Source organism: Python bivittatus, unplaced genomic scaffold, assembly GCF_059951505.1.
Source record: "Python bivittatus isolate LINGU-HERP-01145 unplaced genomic scaffold, Pbiv_v1 ctg000690_np1212, whole genome shotgun sequence".
Lineage (NCBI taxonomy): Eukaryota > Metazoa > Chordata > Lepidosauria > Squamata > Pythonidae > Python > Python bivittatus.
Genome location: NW_028277096.1, coordinates 17,047,548 through 17,065,441, shown reverse-complemented (window position 1 = coordinate 17,065,441; position 17,894 = coordinate 17,047,548). Strand labels below are relative to the sequence as shown.

At 43.2% G+C, this 17,894-nt stretch overlaps 1 protein-coding gene across 2 annotated transcripts in view; it reads right to left on the bottom strand.

Moving 5' to 3' along the window:
- Positions 1–17,894, bottom strand: part of AKAP1 (A-kinase anchoring protein 1) — a 56,965-nt gene that overhangs the window by 31,032 nt on the left and 8,039 nt on the right. For both annotated transcript variants that reach the window (XM_007420373.3, XM_007420374.4), the window contains exon 2: positions 2,876–4,514. In XM_007420373.3, coding sequence (XP_007420435.1) covers positions 2,876–4,490 — 1,615 coding nt within the window. In that variant the 5' untranslated portion in view covers positions 4,491–4,514. The remainder of the gene's footprint in view (positions 1–2,875; positions 4,515–17,894) is intronic.

Sequence of the window (17,894 nt, the reverse complement as noted above, 5' to 3'; positions counted from 1 at the left end):
ACGAGGCAGAAATCTGAAATCTCTTAACAGCTGTGGGTGTTGAGGGAAGGATGAGGGAGTGACTTGGATGCCTGCTGGTGAGGCAGGGCTGGCTGGGGGGCACTGGAATGGGGAGCAGGGGTGCAGTCTTCCCCATGGTTTGTAGCTCCCTTTGTTCCACCTCCCCCCAGCAAAGCAGCAGGCAGTTCCACCGGTCAGTTGAGAAGGAGGAGGCGGCGGCTTCACAGGGGCTCTCCTGAGGGTCGTGAGGAGAGGGCAAATGGCACAAGTATTATATGTGGGTAGGAGGGAAGGAGGGAGGGAGGGAGGGAGGAATGAATTTCCTACACCCTCTGCCAGCTTCCCACAAGCAAAGTCAATGGGGAAGCTGGCAGCAAGTCACTCCCACTCCCATGGCTTTTTTGCCCCTGGTCATTCTGCTTCTCTGTTTAGGTAAGGAAGTATTTCTGAAATAATGACCCAACAGGTCACAGGTTGTCTAATTTTCCATTAAAATTCGCCAAAGTCAAAGGCAAAGTAAAAAAAAAAAAAAAAATTCTACCTCCACAGAGGGCTGGGCGGGGAGAGGGGGATACCACAAAGAATTAAAGCCAAAAGAAAACCAGTAAGACACGAAAGGGCTGCTCAGGGGTGTCCACGGGGGCGGTGTCATGAAAGTCAAGATAGCTAGTGACTGAAGCCACTCCCTTTTTCTATGCATCAAAAAAGTCAAGATGGTGGCTGGAACCATGAGATTGAAGCTCCTTTTCAACATGCATTGCATGTTCAACTGGGTGGCTGTGACCATCTTGACGTTTTTGACCCACACACCTGAACTTCCATTCCCCTGAATCTAACTATAGATTTATTGGTGCTCAGATCCTAGAATTTAAAGAAGTAAAAAGAAATCTCTGTTAAGTAGCTTCCCAGAAGTTCTCTGAGGAAGTTACCCTGCTCTTTCCCAAAGAAAAATAGAGCAGGACCTACTTACAGTCCTGTGAAAAAGAAAGTACGCCCTCTTTGAGTTCTATGGTTTTATGTATCAGGACATAATAAAAATCATCTGATCCTTAGCAGTTCTCAAAAGTAGGTAAATACAACCTCAGATGAACAACAACGCCTGACATATTACACCATGTCATCACTTATTTTACAAAAAGAAAGCCAAAATGGAGAAGCCATGTGTGAAAAACTGAGTACACCCTTACTGCTCCCATAGGTATGAAGAGGCTAAGTAGCAGCCAGATGCTGCTAATCAAATGCCCTTGATCAATTAATCATCAGCAAGTGTGACTACCTCTATAACAGCTGAAGTTTTAGGAGTTTGTTGCTCTCGAGCATTGAGCTGTGTGTTAACACAATGCCAAAGAGTAAAGACATCATGGTGTGGGTCTTCCAGGCTGTGTGGCCGTGTTCTGGAAGTTTTGTTTCCTAACGTTTCGCCAGCCATCTATAAATATCCACAAAAGGGTCACATCACCCTGGGCACAGAGAGAACTGCTCCTGTCTGTGCTCCTGCACTCTGAAGATGCCGGTCACAGGTGCTGGCGAAACGTTAGGAAACAAAACTTCCAGAACACGGCCACACAGCCCGGAAGACCCACACCAGTCATCGTATGCCGGCCGTGAAAGCCTTCGACAATACAGTAAAGACATCATCCATGATCTTAGAGAAGCAATTGTTGCTGCCCATCAATCTGGGAAGGGTTATAAGGCCATTTCCAAACAATTTAAAGTCCATCATTCTATAGTGAGGAAGATTATTCACAAGTGGAAAACATTCAAGACAGTTGCCAATCTTCCCAAGAGTGGACGTCCCAGCAAATTCACCCCAAGGTCAGACCATGCAATGCTCAGAGAAATAGCAAAAAATCCAAGAGTTACATCTCAGACTCTACAGGCCTCAGTTAGCACGTTAAATGTTAAAGTTCAGGACAGTACAATTAGAAAAGACTGAACAAGTATGGTTTGTTTGGAAAGGTTGCCAGGCCTCTTCTCTCTAAAAAGAACATGGCAGCATGGTTTAGGTTTGCAAAGTTGCATCTGAACAAATCACAAGACTTCTGGAACACTCCTTTGGACAGACAAGACCAAAGTGGAGATGTTTGGCCATAACGCACAGCACCAAGTTTGGCGAAAACCAAACACAGTATATCAGCACAAACATCTCATACCAACCGTCAACCACGGTGGTGGAGGGGTGATGGTTTGGGCTTGTTTTGCAGCCACAGGACCTGGGCACCTTGCAGTCATTGAGTCGACCACGAACTCCTCTGTATACCAAAGTATTCTAGAGTCAAATGTGAGGCCATCTGTCTGACAGCTAAAGCTTGGCCGACATTGGGTCATGCAACAGGACAATGATCCCAAGCACACCAGCAAATCTACAACAGAATGGCTGAAAAAGAAAAGAATCAAGGTGTTGCAATGGCCCAGTCAAAGTCCAGACCTCAACCTGACTGAAATGCTGTGGTGGGACCTCAAGAGAGCTGTGCATAAACAAATATTCGCAAACCTCAATGAACTGAAGCAATGTTATAAAGAAGAGTGGGCCAAAATTCCTCCACAATGATGTGAGAGACTGATAAAGTCATACAGAAAACAATTACTTCAAGTTATTGCTGCTAAAGGTGGTTCTACAAGCTATTGAATCATAAGGTGTACTTAGTTTTTCACACATGACTTCTCCATTTTGGCTTTCTTTTTGTAAAATAAATGATGACATGGTGTAATATGTCATGTGTTGTTGTTCATCTGAGGTTCTATTTACCTACTTTTGAGAACTGCTAATGACCATATGGTTTTTATTATGTCCTGATACGTAAAACCATAGAACTCAAAGAGGGTGTACTTTCTTTTTCACGTGACTGTAGTTAAGATGAAAGAGAATCCTCACCTCCTGAGTGGTCAGTATCCGCCTCCACTGGCCATGGCTGTTCGTGGCTCAGATGTGGAAAGTCCTCCTTCAACACGCCATTGCTGTAGGGCACCCTGTTTTCCGTTGGCATGGAGGAAGGTGGCTTCTGGCTTGACACTGACTTGTTCTCTGAGTCTTTGATGGTGGACATGTTCAACAGATCCAGGTGTTGTCCCAAAGGTGGAGATGAAGCACTTTTCAGGAGATCCTCAGCACTAGCCCCATCTTCTGAGGTGCAGGCACTGCACCCAGAATCTTCCATCACCATGTGACCATCATCAAATTCCTCTTCGTGGTTAGTAGCCGCTGTCAGATTGCCAGCAGACCGCACCATAGGACAACTGGAGTCTCTGAGCCGGCTGTGACTTAGGTTGACCAGTCGGCCATGTGTCAAATGACTTGAATACGTAGCATGACGGTTGACATTCTCCTCCAGTAGGGGAGACAGTTCTACAGTTGCAACCTTCTCGCTCACACATTCACCTCCTTGGCTGGATTCTGCCTGGCCAACAGCTCCAGTGGACACCTTCTCCCGAGGACTATCCACCCGGCTTGCTATTTGGCATATTCTCTCTGACATGTCACTGACCGACCCAGATAATACTTCCTCAGTGGCTGCCCGGATGACATTGGAAATTATGTGTATGGCTACCTGTTCAATCTTCTCTACTTCTTGTTTGTCTAAGCTAATGGCTCCTATCCTCTCTTTTTCCAGACCACCCTTATACCCAACTTCTCTGAATCCATGGTGCTTCAATATACTACCAGTCTTTGAACTGGACGTCATTCCTTCCTCAACCGCCTCTGATCTACCAGGTTCTACGTACTTGGTCAGTGTTCCAACCAGAGTCTCCACTTCACCACTGTTACCATCACTCCCTTCTTCCATTTCAGCAGTATCCATAGGGATCTCATCCGGAACTTCTTCAGTTATCTTTTTGGAGCAAGTCATGGGCAAAGAATCCACAGAGGTGGGTGGAGGGCACTGGTCTTCTTTCAAAGACTTCTCCAATGAACTGATCTGGACCGCCACTTCTTTGAGAGTGTCCCCCAATTTTTCAGAACCAGGAGCTGCCAACGGCACTTGGTTTGCCACTTGAATGGAATCCGGCATCCCCTCGCTGGCTGTCTCACCAGTCTGGAAGCCATCAACTCCTCGTGCATCCAGAAGAGAGGTCTTAGATGAAGGGGATCCAAGCACACCTTGGGGCCCCATCACTTCCAGTTCTCCACTGTTGTCCTGAAGTGAGTCTGGTTTGAGGGTTGGTTTTGCCCCAACGGGCAGGTCTTCTCTTGATGTTTCAAAGCTTTGTGCTCTGTCTTCTGTCAGAGATACCTGCAGCTCTTGAAAGGGTGAATCACGATGCTGCCTGGCCTGCAGAGGTGGAGAAAATTCACTGTTCAACTGTCCAGCTTTCCAAGGGGTTGGTTCCCTCTGGAGAGAACACTTCTGGTGCTCTTCCAAGCCAGGAAGGTCTTGCCTGTCATGATTACTGACACGTTCCTTTTTACGCGAAGAAAACCACCACCAGCCAATGAGTGCCAGCACCCCGGGGATGGCGAAGGGCAGCAAGTTGCGGAAGCGCAGCGCCATTACACGCACCTCTGGAAATTAAATCTGGAAAAGAAGAGAAAGAAAGGGCTGTATAAAGACTTCAGTTGTCTAACAACGTTTAGAAAAGGTAGCTTTCCATATCCTATTCAAGATACACTTAAACAACAACAACAAAATGCATCACCATTCCCATTAAGAAGCTCATCTTTAAATTATGTCTTGATTCCTATCAATTCTGATAACCATAATAAAATCCATAGCCATTTGAAGGACTACTTAATTATATCCTGCTCTTCATCTAAAACCCATGTCTTCTTAAAACAAGCCACAGCTTAGCACGAGGTAGCAATCCAACTAAAATTGCAGATGACACAGAATGGGGGAGAGAAAGAGAGAGGCAACTAATACAGGTAGTCCTCATTTAGCTATCACATTTGGGACCAACAACTCAGTTGTGAAGTGAAGTGAAACCCGACTGTGCTTATGATCTCACTTCAGCTTTCCTTGGCTTTACGGACTTGCAAAGGTCGTCAATGTGAGGATTGGGCACAAAGTTACTTTTTCATCACCGTCATAACTGTGAACAGTTGCTAAATGGGGCAGTCACTAAACGAGGACTACCTGAAACCTAGAAGTCATATTCAAAATGATCTTGGTAAGTTAGAGAAATTGACTGAAAGTAACAAAATGAAATGTAAAGACAAATGTAAATTGTGTTAGGAAACAGAAATCAAAGGCACAGGGTTACTAAGCTTGGTACCAATACTTAGGGAAGAATAATTGATTGCAAACTGATCATAAGCTAGGAGCCTGATGAGACTAGTCAGAAGCAGCATCCAGAGAACCATCATTTCCAAATGATAGGAAATAATCATTTGACTGTTTTGCTTCCCACATTGTCCTATGCCCACTCCTGGGCTTTTCACTTAAAGGAGGATTTAGAGAAACTGGAACAGGTTCAGAGAAAGGAAATCAGGATGATCAGAGGATTATAAACTAAGTCATACGAGGAGAGTCAGACAGAAGTGGGTTTTATTTAACCTTGAGGAAAGGCTGAAGGAGAACACAATAGCTCTCTTCAAATACATGAAAGGATTTCACATCGGAGGTCCAGACCTTTTCTCTCATTCCAGAAAGTGGGAGGCGGGATTACAGATTTAAATTACAGGAAGTTAGAGAAAAAACTGAGCAGCAAAAATGACCCTGACAGAAGATGGGCTTCCCTTCACTGGATGTGTTCAGGGAGAGACTGAACAACACCTGTTGAGAATGCTTTATTATGGACTGCTGCATCGGAGGGGGGTTGGACTGAATGACCTCCAGGACCCCTGCCAAAAACCTTTGATTCCTCCTTCTATATGTAACAATCCTTCCCCTGCTTGAGACATTAAAAATTACAACTGGACAATAAATTTGGGGAAGCTCTGGGGGATACACTCACGGCTTTCAAACAGCACCCATTTCAAATCACCACATTCTCGTGCAGTTGTCACATGATCAAACACACGTACGAACTGGACACACAAACAGACTTCCCCTTGTAAGAACACATTCACAACTTCGCCATCTTGTGAGTGGCAAGCTAGCTACGTGCCAACATATCTTCAGAGGCTGTTGACCAGGATCACACCACTGTCACAGTACTAGAAGTTCCCCAGAAGCTAGATGGCTTGCAGTCAGAGAGCTGAGCTGCAGAATTTTTTTTAATGCCCAGAAAATGAACAAAAGCAGATTTTTTAAAAAGCTAATCCACATGCATGCAACAGTTGATATAATTAACAGAGAACAAAAAATAAACACAAACACCCCCCCAAGAATTAACATGTTAAATTGATATAAATCACCTAAATATATCACATAACAATACATCAAATTATGCATGAAGATTCCTGTCAAATATGAGGAAATTTAAACCAAAGGGAAGCACGCTGCATCATTATTTTGATTAGTAGGGAAATGGGCTATTTTTTTCTAGCTGAGCTGCAGAGGGTAAAAACCTGGTTCTTGCATCGTGAGAATCTCAAATTAGGGGTGGTGGAGGGAGTTCCTAGCCCCCAAGGCGAAGAGAATCGACTCTGAGGGTACATCCAAGAAGGGCAGTAGAGCAAAGGAGATTCAAAGGGGTAAAAACCATGCAGAGCGCCCACATCGGCGCCTCCTGAAATCAAGCACATCTTTTCTAGAATTGTACAGCAGTTCTACAAGCCTAAGACAAGACACAGCTTCTCTGGGGAGCACTGTCAGCCCTTCAAGGTAGACCAGACTAGGAAAGCAAAGTCATGCAGGCTAATTCTATGTTTATTATAGAGCAGTGTTGTCCAAACTTGGCCACTTTGAGATGAGTGGACTTCAACTCCCAGAATTCCCCAGCCAGCCATGCTGGCTGGGGAATTCTGGGAGTTGAAGTCCACTCATCTCAAAGTGGCCAAGTCTGGACAACACTGTGATAGAGCTACTGAAACAGAATCTCACAAGTTTGAATGCACTCCTTCCCCCACCGCCCCATTATCTTCGTGAGAACTAGGGAGGGCCATGTCTGAGACACTTTCTCAAATTACATTTCTGCCCCGACTCAGATTTCTTTTATCTGACGGCTGTCTTGGTTGCAGCTCTTCCTCTTGTCCCTCAAGGCCATTCCCTCTGCCTCTTACAAGCATGCTCCAAATCCTCTTTTTCCTTCAAAGGTGGATCTTAGCAGATCCCTTGGCCTAGCAATGATATGGCTTCATCATTCAAGCAGTTCATTTCCTGCAATGAACATATCAGGAGGTGTTCTAAGATATCTCAGAGTCTGAACAAGAGGATATTCTAAGCACTTATAATCCCTTTCTCCTCCCCTCCCCCAGAATAAAGTCTGAAGCAGCTCTATACATCCATAATCAGCTGTAAGACCCCTTAAGAAAGAGAATCACCTATATCACAAAATAGCAAGGAACGGTGGCTCAAGTTCATTGCTTTGAAAACTTTTCAATTTTTTTTTTTGAGGAGGGAGAAACAAATGGATGCCTTAAACTTGCACAAATTGAAAAAGGCTGAAGGTACTCATTTCACCACTTAAAATTCCTCTCCAAAACAGAGAGAGAGGACGAAGTTCCATCCCTCAAACTTGAGAATATTGTCTATTTCAGGGTTTTTCAAATGGGTGCTATGGACCTCTAGGGTTCCACCAGAACTTGATGGGGTTCCATGTAGCTATTTTTTTAAGGTACAGTTGAAAAGGAGAGTGTAAGCCATTAAGATAAGTGACTTCAGGAGCTCTCACCCCCCCAAATATTTACATTTAATCCTTTGCTGTTGTTCACACTCTTTAAGATCTGCTGACCTGTGCTCCAAATTTTACTCAAGGCCTTATTGATTGGTTTTTCACATTGCACTCTATAGAGTGTCTTTGTCTTTGCTCCACGTGTAAACCATGATCTTCATGTCTTAGCATTATGTGTAAACCAAACCAATAGTTTGACAAATCAGGAAACATAACCACTGAGCCAGCCAACGTTCTCCGAAGTTCAAGAATACCATCTGCACATTTAGATCCCAAAGAATTAAGATATTATAAGTTACACATATATCCAGAATATAGCAACATATTTCCAAATAGTTATATTTACTTGACTAAAAAAATTAAAAAGCTATATTGGTGGTGGTCCTCTTTTAGCGACTGCAATTGGGATCAGCAACTCAGTCGTTAAGCAAAATGATCACTCAGTGAAAATCACGTGATTGTGACTATGCTTACGATTTTACTTTACAGGACTTTACAAGGACTTTACAGCATCAGAAGGATACAATCCCAAATGGCAGGGAAGATTTCCAGAACCTGACTCACGAGGAAGCCAGATAAAAGGGCAAATTTTATAGCCCTTTTCCTCCACTCCTCTCTGGAATGCTCACCCCAACGCTGGATAATTAGCAAGAAGAGAATTGATGTTTGTATTTACATTCATTGAAGAGGAAGGGATTATAAGAGAGTAAGCAGGCACACAATAAGGAACACAGATCGAAAACAATGCACTGGTTCAGGCTGTCCTAGCACCACCATCAGCTTAGGGGGCAAACAAAAGCCTTTAGTGTGAAACTGATTAGGGTCTTATCAATTTCAGGCAGCAGCTGCCGGCCCCTGTTCTAATCAACTAATTAAGTTCACAGAGCTGATCTTGTTAACTTGTGGTTAGGGACCCTCTGCAGCTCAAGAGGAGAGAGATTGTTTAGGCAATCTCTCTGCTCTGTGGGGGAAAAGGAAAAAAAATGGGTCAGGCACAGGACAACACGTATTAACTGACCATAATGGCAAACACGACTAAGAGATGCTGCAAAGGTCATAAACAGGAAAATTGGTCGCAAAGTTACTTTTTCATCACCATCGTAACTGTGAACAGTCACTGTCTGAGGCAGTCACTAAACAAGGACTTCCTGTACTAGTATTTAAAATCTGTTACTCTGCGTGGGTGCACTGTTGGAAGACCTGAAAGACCAGGTTAGGGAGAGATCATTATGGAGAAAATCTATGTGGTCGCTAAGAGTTGACACCAACTTGATGACACATAATAAAAAAATACAGACTGACACTGGAAACTTTTTTTTTTTTTTAGTGAGTGCAAAAAGGGGTTTGTACCATTAATAACATTGCTTTTAAAATATTATTTCATATTATCTCATCCTTTTTTAATTTCCATTTTTGGAGATATGTTTCATAGTGTGCATAATGTATTAGGACAGTAGTACATCAAATAATGAGAGCCAGTTTGGTGTAGTGGTTAAGGCAGCAGGCTAGAAACTGGGAGACCGTGCTTGTCCTGCCTTAGGCACGAAGCCAGCTGGGTGACCTTGGGCCAGCCCCTCTCTCTCAGGCCTTGGGAGGAGGAGGCAAGAGCAAACTGCTTCTGAAAATCTTACTAAGAAAACTCCAGGAACTAGTCCAGGCAGTGGCCAGGAGTTAACATTGACTCAAAAGCACACAATTTATAAATAAATATACATACATTAGGGAGTGCATTCTCAAAAATTTTAGAATCAAAAAGGTTTGGAGACCACCAATTTAAGACAAGAAGAAATGCATGTTTTTGCGGGACAAGATTTGTCTAACAGCTGCTCGGAATGAGGAAGGATGCAAAGGATGCACAATCAAGCGATTTGCCAGAAGCTACATCAAAACTGGGAAAATCCTGCTTTGGGGAGAATTAGGTGCTTGTTTTTACCTACCCTCCACCAAACATGCCTTTTCACTTCTGGGCAAGTTAAGGCCCATTTCCCCCGATCTACAGTCAAGTTCAAGACAAATTTAAGGAGGTTCACAGAGCCCTCTGCCCAACACACACTACTTGTGCAACAGCTCCTGTTGAGTTATAAAAAGACAAGGCAGACATTCCTTCCCTTGTTTGGAATGTTGGGCTAAACAGCTGTCCATTCAGACAGCAGCCTGTTGCAGAAGACGCTCACAGTGTGCACTGGCAGCGGACAGCATTTGAACACGTCCAAGGCCATTAAGCTGGATTCCCAAGGTTGGAAAGGCTATCTAGGACCTCTTCACAATCTAGTGCTCCCATCTGACTTGCCGAAGAAGGACGCCCACAACACTATGTTCAGAACAAAAAATTTCCCTGCATGTAGAAGAAGAAGAATTCAAGTGGAAGGTGTAAATCTTTCTTCCCCATAGGCTAGTTGTCTAACACTCAGGGAGTGGTGATGCCCTCCGTCCTGGAATAATCTGAGTGGGATAGCTTCAATACCATTTGGCCCACGTTAGCGAGAACGAACAGATGAACCGACGTCTGTGAAGAGAAACACAGACATGTACCTATTTATTGGAAAACCAGTACAGGCATGGTGGTATTTGCAAGAAATAGCTGTATATCTAGTAGGGCTGCACGTATTTCGAAAATGATCTGGAAAAAGGGCTTTGGACCTCATGCATGCATGAAAGCGTGGACAAAGTTGGGCTGCTTTAATGAAGAGCAGCAAAGGGACGTATACACACTAGATCCAAAACCCTTCTTCCTGATCATTTTCAAAGCATGCACAGCCCTAATGTTTATGATTTTTTAAAGAGAACCCAGGATGCTTTTCCAAAGTAAAGCACATAATGGAAGAGGATCCATGATCTGACATCTTGGAATGAAAGGTGAAGTTAAAAAAAAGACTTCACAAGCTGAAATAGGTCTAAAGCCAGGAACTTAAGCTGTTGGGGTTACCTATTTGAAGCTTTCAACAGCGGCATCTACCTGCGCCTTTCAAGTTTTCCTGTGAAACATGAAGACACGGAAATTGTAAGGCTGAAGAGCTTCTAACTCACTGATCTTCTATTTAACTTTGGGGGAAAAAGTTCCTTCTACAATTTTAATGAACATTCTGAGATCAAACAAATCTCAGAAATGCAAATTGCTCTCATGAGTGATGCAAGATCACCTTAAGTCAGTATTTCTCAACCTTGGCAACTGTAAAACGTCTGGACTTCAATTCCCAAAATTCCCTAGCCAGCGTGCTGGCTGGGGAATTCTGGAAATTGAAGTCCACACATCTTTAAGTTGCTGAGGTTGAAGAGCACTGCCTTAAGCCATTAATCCTGTTTTACAAATCAGAATGGCTGGGTTTCAGTGAGTTACCAAGCCAAACCCCAACCACATTCTGACTTAGTGTGATGAACTCATGCAGTAAGAAAAGGTTCAGTCATGTCTAGTTCTACAACAATTATTCCTTTAATTAAAAACCTAAATATATGTCAGGGCAGGGTGTTTTTTTTTTTAAATGGCATCTGAAACTCCAGTCTGGTAGTAACAGCGAAATGATCCAGGAACGAATGCCATGGTTGCTTTTAACATGCCTTACTAAACAGAGAGCACCACTAGGTGGCAGCACCTAGCCATTCTCAGCTGGTCTCAAAAGCTGTCTAGCACATGGATGGGAGACCACCAGAAAAACCTCAGCAGAGGAGGTTAGACTGGGAAGTACAATAAAACGATCCATGCAAACGGCAACAGCAAACCACATCCCTACTGTTTCCAACAAAACCATATGGACGTGTCCTTCAAGTCAACAGAAGCTGAACTTGACTTGAAGGAGGCCGGACTTAAAAAAACCAGAACTCCTGGGGCTGGTGAGCGTGCCAGTGCAAGCCTTCCATCTCCATCTGAAATCACTAAGGACGGCTTCACGAAGCAGAAGAAAGAACATCTTCGTCCTTATAAGGTGAGGACTCTTAAATGATGCAGGTTCTTCTAAGGAGAGAGAAGACAGGAGGCGGATCTGCCTTAAGTCTGAGCAAGAAGCAGGATCCTGTTCACTGTGACTCGCTTACACACAAGTAGATATTCTCAAGCAAGTCATAACTGTGCACGTTGGCAGCAATTCTTGGAATCCTGATGCGATTTCAGGTAATCTAGCGACCGCATGATTCTCCACTTGGCAATCTCAGCCACGCGAAGCAACAGGCATCTGTTGGCCTCTCTTCTCTTCTGGGGAAAAGCAAGCCGCTAACTCATTTAACCCTTCCTTCAAAGCTCTCAGCAGTTAAACCAAACCCAGAAGCTTGAAAGATTCCCTTAAGAAGCACCCTTGCTATTTGGCTCTGATTTCAGAAACACTCTAAATGAGATTGAGAATCCATCCTGCCCTGAGTTTTAACTTTTTTTTTTTCTTTCAGGAATTTGAAAAATAGGTAATTCCACATCACCAGGAAAAGAAAGCTCTCTAGGAACTTAATCCATGCTGAATCTTGACGGAACATGGGATGTGGAGTGGGAAGAGAAGTTACATTTGTACTCTACTGAATACCAAGAAACATGCGATATAAAAAAATTATTTGCTCCCTTGAATAGGGCTTTGATTTTTGGGTTGTGTTTTTTTCCCTTTGCATCCTTCATTTTCATGACATCCAACTCTCCACACTTCTAGCTGACCCCAAGCTCAGCACGCTAATTCCAGGTACCAAAGGCTGACCACCAAGTTTGTGCGGCACCAAGAAATAACTAAATGGGATGCCCCAGTAAAAATGCACAGCCTTTCCCCAACATAGCAATACAGTTGCACAATACAGCAGAATTAGAAAGATGGAATTAGGCTATGCAGCCCCCCTAGCGAGGAAGCACGCTGGACAGGGACCGGCCACTTTAAAACCTAAGTCACGGGGCCGAGGAATTTTTTTCCAAGCTAAAAATAGATAAAAGGCACAGGAGCTGCCTTATAAGCCCACTCCTACTTGGAGTAAAGAAACTGGGTATTTTTATTTCACTGTCTAGAAAGAAATCCAGCTGTAATTAAAGTTCAGCTCAAGGTGCGGAGTGCAGAATCCCACCCTCCTTTAACGCAGCTTGATTTGCAATTTGGGATTCAACTGTCTGTCCTTGATCCTGTAGGAAACAGTAGTAAATGTAGGTGGTCAGAAACAGAAACTTTTCCCATCTTAAACATCTAATAAAATTATTTGAAAAAAAGAAAAAAAAAAAGCTTTTGCCATTCTGCCCCCCCCAATATGTTAAGACTTCAACTCCCAGAAGTCTATAGTAGTGTTGGCTAAGGATTCTGGGAGTTGAAGTTTAATCCAGCTAAAGAACACCAGGAGGTTGAGTTCGACAAGCAGGTTGAACGGGAGTGGAGAAACCAAACAGAAATAAATCAACAGAACTGTGTAAGGTAGCAATTACATATTATTCCCTAGCATGCTAGAATGTTGACAACCTGTACATCAAAAACATTTCCATAAAGTAAAATTCTGTACAGTCCCTCCCTGAACTATGCAGCCTTGTAAAAATCACGCAGATAACCTGGAAACGGATACAGTCCAATCTCAAAACAAGGTTGTCTCCAGACTCCACGAGGCTCATTGCAAGAAAGTTCTTGCAGGCAACACCAAATGAAGGCCTGAGTTTTGTAGGCAGAGAAAAGAAATCTGGACTCAGTTCCTGCGTTCTCTCGCTGTACGTGTTTCAGTGAAGGTGGTGTGTGAATGCTACCATTATGGTTCTCAAAAGATGGTTGATGGTTTCATGGGTTTCATGAACCCAGCCAAATGGGGCTTGCTCAGTTAACATTGGCTTAGAGCAGTGTTTTTTCAGATGTATGGACTTCAACTCCCAGAATTCCCCAGCCAGCCTTGCTGGCTGGGGCATTCTGGGAGTTGAAGTCCACACATTTGAAAGTGGCCAAGGTTGAGAAACACTGGCTTAGAGTGATTTGTGAAGTCCTAAAAAGCTTTTTCAAGATCAGGCTAATAATCCACTGAGTTGAATATTTGCGACTGAAATGCTCTCTAACCTAGTTCCCTTCAGACATGTTAGAATTACAAACCCCACAATCCCCAGCTATGGCCCACGATGCCTCAGAATTCTAAAAATTATGCAAGCACCACACTGGAAGGGCACCAGATTGGGAAAAGATTGCTCAGCACTCAGTAGATTCAGCTATTGCTTGGTTTTCTTTTTAACCAGTAAAGGCAGGGATTGAACTCGAGATCTTCTGTATGTAGAACAGGTGTTTTACCCCTGAGCTATGCTTCCAAGGGTCCAACCCCGACCTTTTAACTCACTTGAAAGAGGCAATGTGCCCAGCCTTATAAGCAAGAGATAGAAATGAGATGCCAATGAAATTCTGTATGCATTATGTAAACCAGAAATGATGACAAATTCCTGGTCATGAAGATACAGAAGAACTGGATCCAGTGTGGAGTCATGGCTTTAAGGTGCTGGACCATCCGTAGAGAAGCCCAGGTTCAAGTCTACCCTCAGGCATGGAAACTCACTGGATGACTTCTGGACAGCCAACTTACTTAACAGGGATGTTATGGGAAAAATAGGAAGTGAGAATGCTTTGAACTCCTGGAGAAAATGCAAGATATCAATCTTAATAAATAAACTAGGGATATACAAAATGTGTTGATTTGGGAACAAGCTATTCTGGAAAATCCAGAACTTTGTTTTGCTCCACACCATGGTGAACCTCCTCTGTACTATGATGTTTTAGGGGTTGGTGATCATTTCTAGAAATAAATCTACCAAACCTAACAGAAGTGGCTCAATGTGCTTTGTACACAATGTTCCAGAATAAACAGGTATGCTTCATGGGTGAACCACCCCAAGACGACCTCAACCACTCCTGGTTCAGGGAGGTACTTCCAGAAGCCACCAAGCCAAAACACTGGAAGGTTTGGGATGGTCCAGAAAAAATGCAACATTCTGGAGTTCTCCAAAACTATGGTTCCCAAATTGCTCTATTTTGCCTCTCCCAAAAAAAGAACAATGCAGGATAACGATGCACCTCTTTTACCTCCCTCCAGCTTCAGCATTTACACAGTGAGCAAAACTGAGATACTTCAACCATGGCTAGTTTTTAGCCACCCAGCCCCATCGTTCAATAATCGTTCTACATACTCTATAATTCCCCAAAGAGATTTATTCAGGCTCTAAGCCAAGCAAGTTTTGTAAATGCAATCTTTGGGTATTGTGTTGAATAGAAAACCCACATCTGACAAGCTAGGTGAATCTCAGGCTGCGGTTTAAAAAAAAAAAAAAAGGACTCAATTGTGCTTCAAATGTACTTTGCCCTGAATTATATAAATAAAACCTCAGGCAATGAACAAACACAGCAGAGGAGAGGAGACAGCAAGTATGAACGCAGATGCTTTCATAAACCAGCATGTCTTTTGGACACCACCAAATTGTGTTTTGGATAAGTGGCAGCAGAGAGAGGGAAATGCAAAAATCAAAAGCACGCTAATTTAAACACAAGGGAAATTCCATTCCCAGTCCCACCCCCTTCCCACTGGACATAAGACATTCTGACTGCAAACGTCCCTTTCGGATGTGCTGAACTGCCTGATCCTCAGCAAGCCACAAAGCAGGAGATTGGAAGTCCCATATGGGAGTCTCTATGGCAGCGTTCCCCAACCTTGACAACTTTAAGGTGGGTGGACTTCAACTCCCAGAATTCCCTAGCCAGCTAGGGAATTCTGGGGGTTGAAGTCCACCCACCTTAAAGATGCCAAGCTTGGGAAACACTGGACTATGGGAAACACAAGCTAGCTTTGGACAACAGGCTAAGCCAGGCACTCGCTGTTGTCTGAACCCAACTACTGCTGTTAATAATCTGCAGATTATGGCTTGGCAAAGTGATACAAACAGAGTTGTTCCCTCTGCCAAGTGCCTCTTTGGGAGATATATATTACTCATGCAAGGAGAAACCAATTCAATCTATTAAATGCACAAACAGGTAATTGGGTTACTACAACATCTCCCATTTAAGTGAATAACATCAGCTCTACCTATACGCTCAAATTGAGTGTGTACAGAAGAATTCCACTTTGTATTGATGGATTGAACAATACAATTTCATGTGGACCGACTTTCATTCCTAGTTTAAAAACTGAACTGTAACACTTCATATAAATGCAATATAATATTGCTACTCTGATAGTACAGAATAGTGGTGGAATTTTTTCATATTTTTGTGGGGAGGGGGGGCTCCCTTTCTGTTTCCTTTCCTTTTTTCCCTTCTCTTTTAGTTTGCATTGTTTGGTTTAATTTTTGTTACACAGCCTATTTAATAACATTTTAAGTGCAATGAAATATATTGGGCTTGTCCTTAATTATTCTTGTTTGCATCACAAATTGTGTCAGTTCAAAAGCTCAAGAAAAACTGATACACTTTTTTTGTATCTCATCTGAAAACAAAAAGGCCAGGAAGGAAACAATCTTTCCATATTTGGTGTTCAGAGGTAGACTGCATCTAAACATGGAAACTCCATTCAGTTGATGTGGCTAATCAAAACTTGCCTCCAGAAAGATGTTCCACCTCCTTTTAAATCTATCTGAATTTCAGCCTCTTCCTCTGCAAGGACACATGGCATATTATGGAGAGATCAGGAATTCAACAACAATGCATTGCAATTCTGCCTTTATTTCCTTCCTCGGTAAAATAAAACCAGACCGCGTGTAAATACAGGAGAGGTGAGGAAGACCAGCTTCTCTGTCTCAAATTCCACTTAGATTATCTTATTATAATGTGATAATAATCAATATAATTTATATAATGCCCCAAACACCCATAGTCCTAAAAGGTGAATTCTCCTTCAGGTTGAACTCAACTTCTGGTCGTCTAGGCAATAATCTGGAAGCTGTTAGCCCCAACTAAATCTGGAGATTTTTTCTTCCAGTTTTTCATTCTAGCCTAGACCTGAGATTTCATAGTGGTCTCCTGTCCAAGTACGAATCAAGCCCAACTTGCTTAACTGCTGCTGCCTCTGCGTGGATCTGGGTTATTTGAGGGACTGCATCACCCTGATTATGTCTACCAATCCCATCAGATCCAGCAGGAGAGGCATGCTCCAGGTCCTGTCTACAGGTGGTCCTCGTTTAGCAACTGTTCAGTTACAATGGTGATGAAAAAGTAACTTTGCGACCAATCCTCACATTTATGACCTTTGCGTATCTGTAAAACCAAGAAAAACTGAAGTCAGATCATAAGCACCGTCGCAGTTTCATTTAGCGACAGCTTTGCTTAACAACCAAGTTGTCAATCCCAATTGTGGTCGCTAAATGAGGACTACTTGTAGTAGGGAGTGCCATCTGGGGGGACCCAGGAAAAGAGCCTTTTCTGCCATAGCACCACCCTTTGGAACATCAGCCACTCAGAGGTTAGATTGGGAACCATAAGGCCTTGAAGACCTGGTTATGCCACTGGGCATGGGGATCGGAATACTTGGCAGAGCCCATGGGTTGTTGCATTGATGGCTCAGATTTTTTTTTACCTTTGCTGCCATTTACATATTTATTGGGGTGTTATTTTGTTTTTTTAGCTGCCCAGAGTCACAACGTTGAAACGGGTGGCCATATAAACAGAAATATAGACAAATATACAGCTAGCCTAATGGCCGCACTCTGAAACCTTACCCCAGTGCTGCCACGTCTGGGTTCCGCCGAAAGCCAAGATACAGCTAAGAAACTTACGGCAGGCTTGTAAAGAATGACCACCCACCACTGCCCACAGCAAGTAAGAACGCCAATGGGTAACTAAGCAAACAACTTAATAAAATCTCCTAAATGCCGCTGTTCGGTAAACTGTGCTCACAGTAACCACAAATCAAAATAAAGTACATAAAGACCAAATGGAATTCTGACCAGAAGTAAAAATGCCACTCGGAGATTCCTTTCTGAATAGCCAGATGACCAGAAGAGTAGTGTTCACACTCACCGAATGAAAGAGCAAGTCCTCCGGATGCAGAAGATCAGGAGTATAACTTGCATCTTCAAAAAGGACACGGAAAAACACATATTTGAAATCTGGAAAAGCTGCGCCAATTGGGGACTAGGTTTGCAAAACTTGCTGTGTTTAATGAAGTTAGCTAGTTTGTAACTCAATGCAATCTAAACATATTAGCTCATAGCATTTTATAGCACTTTTGACTGTCCTCTGCCATTGCCATGTATCACCCTAGGAAGAGATACAGCTGCTTTAAAG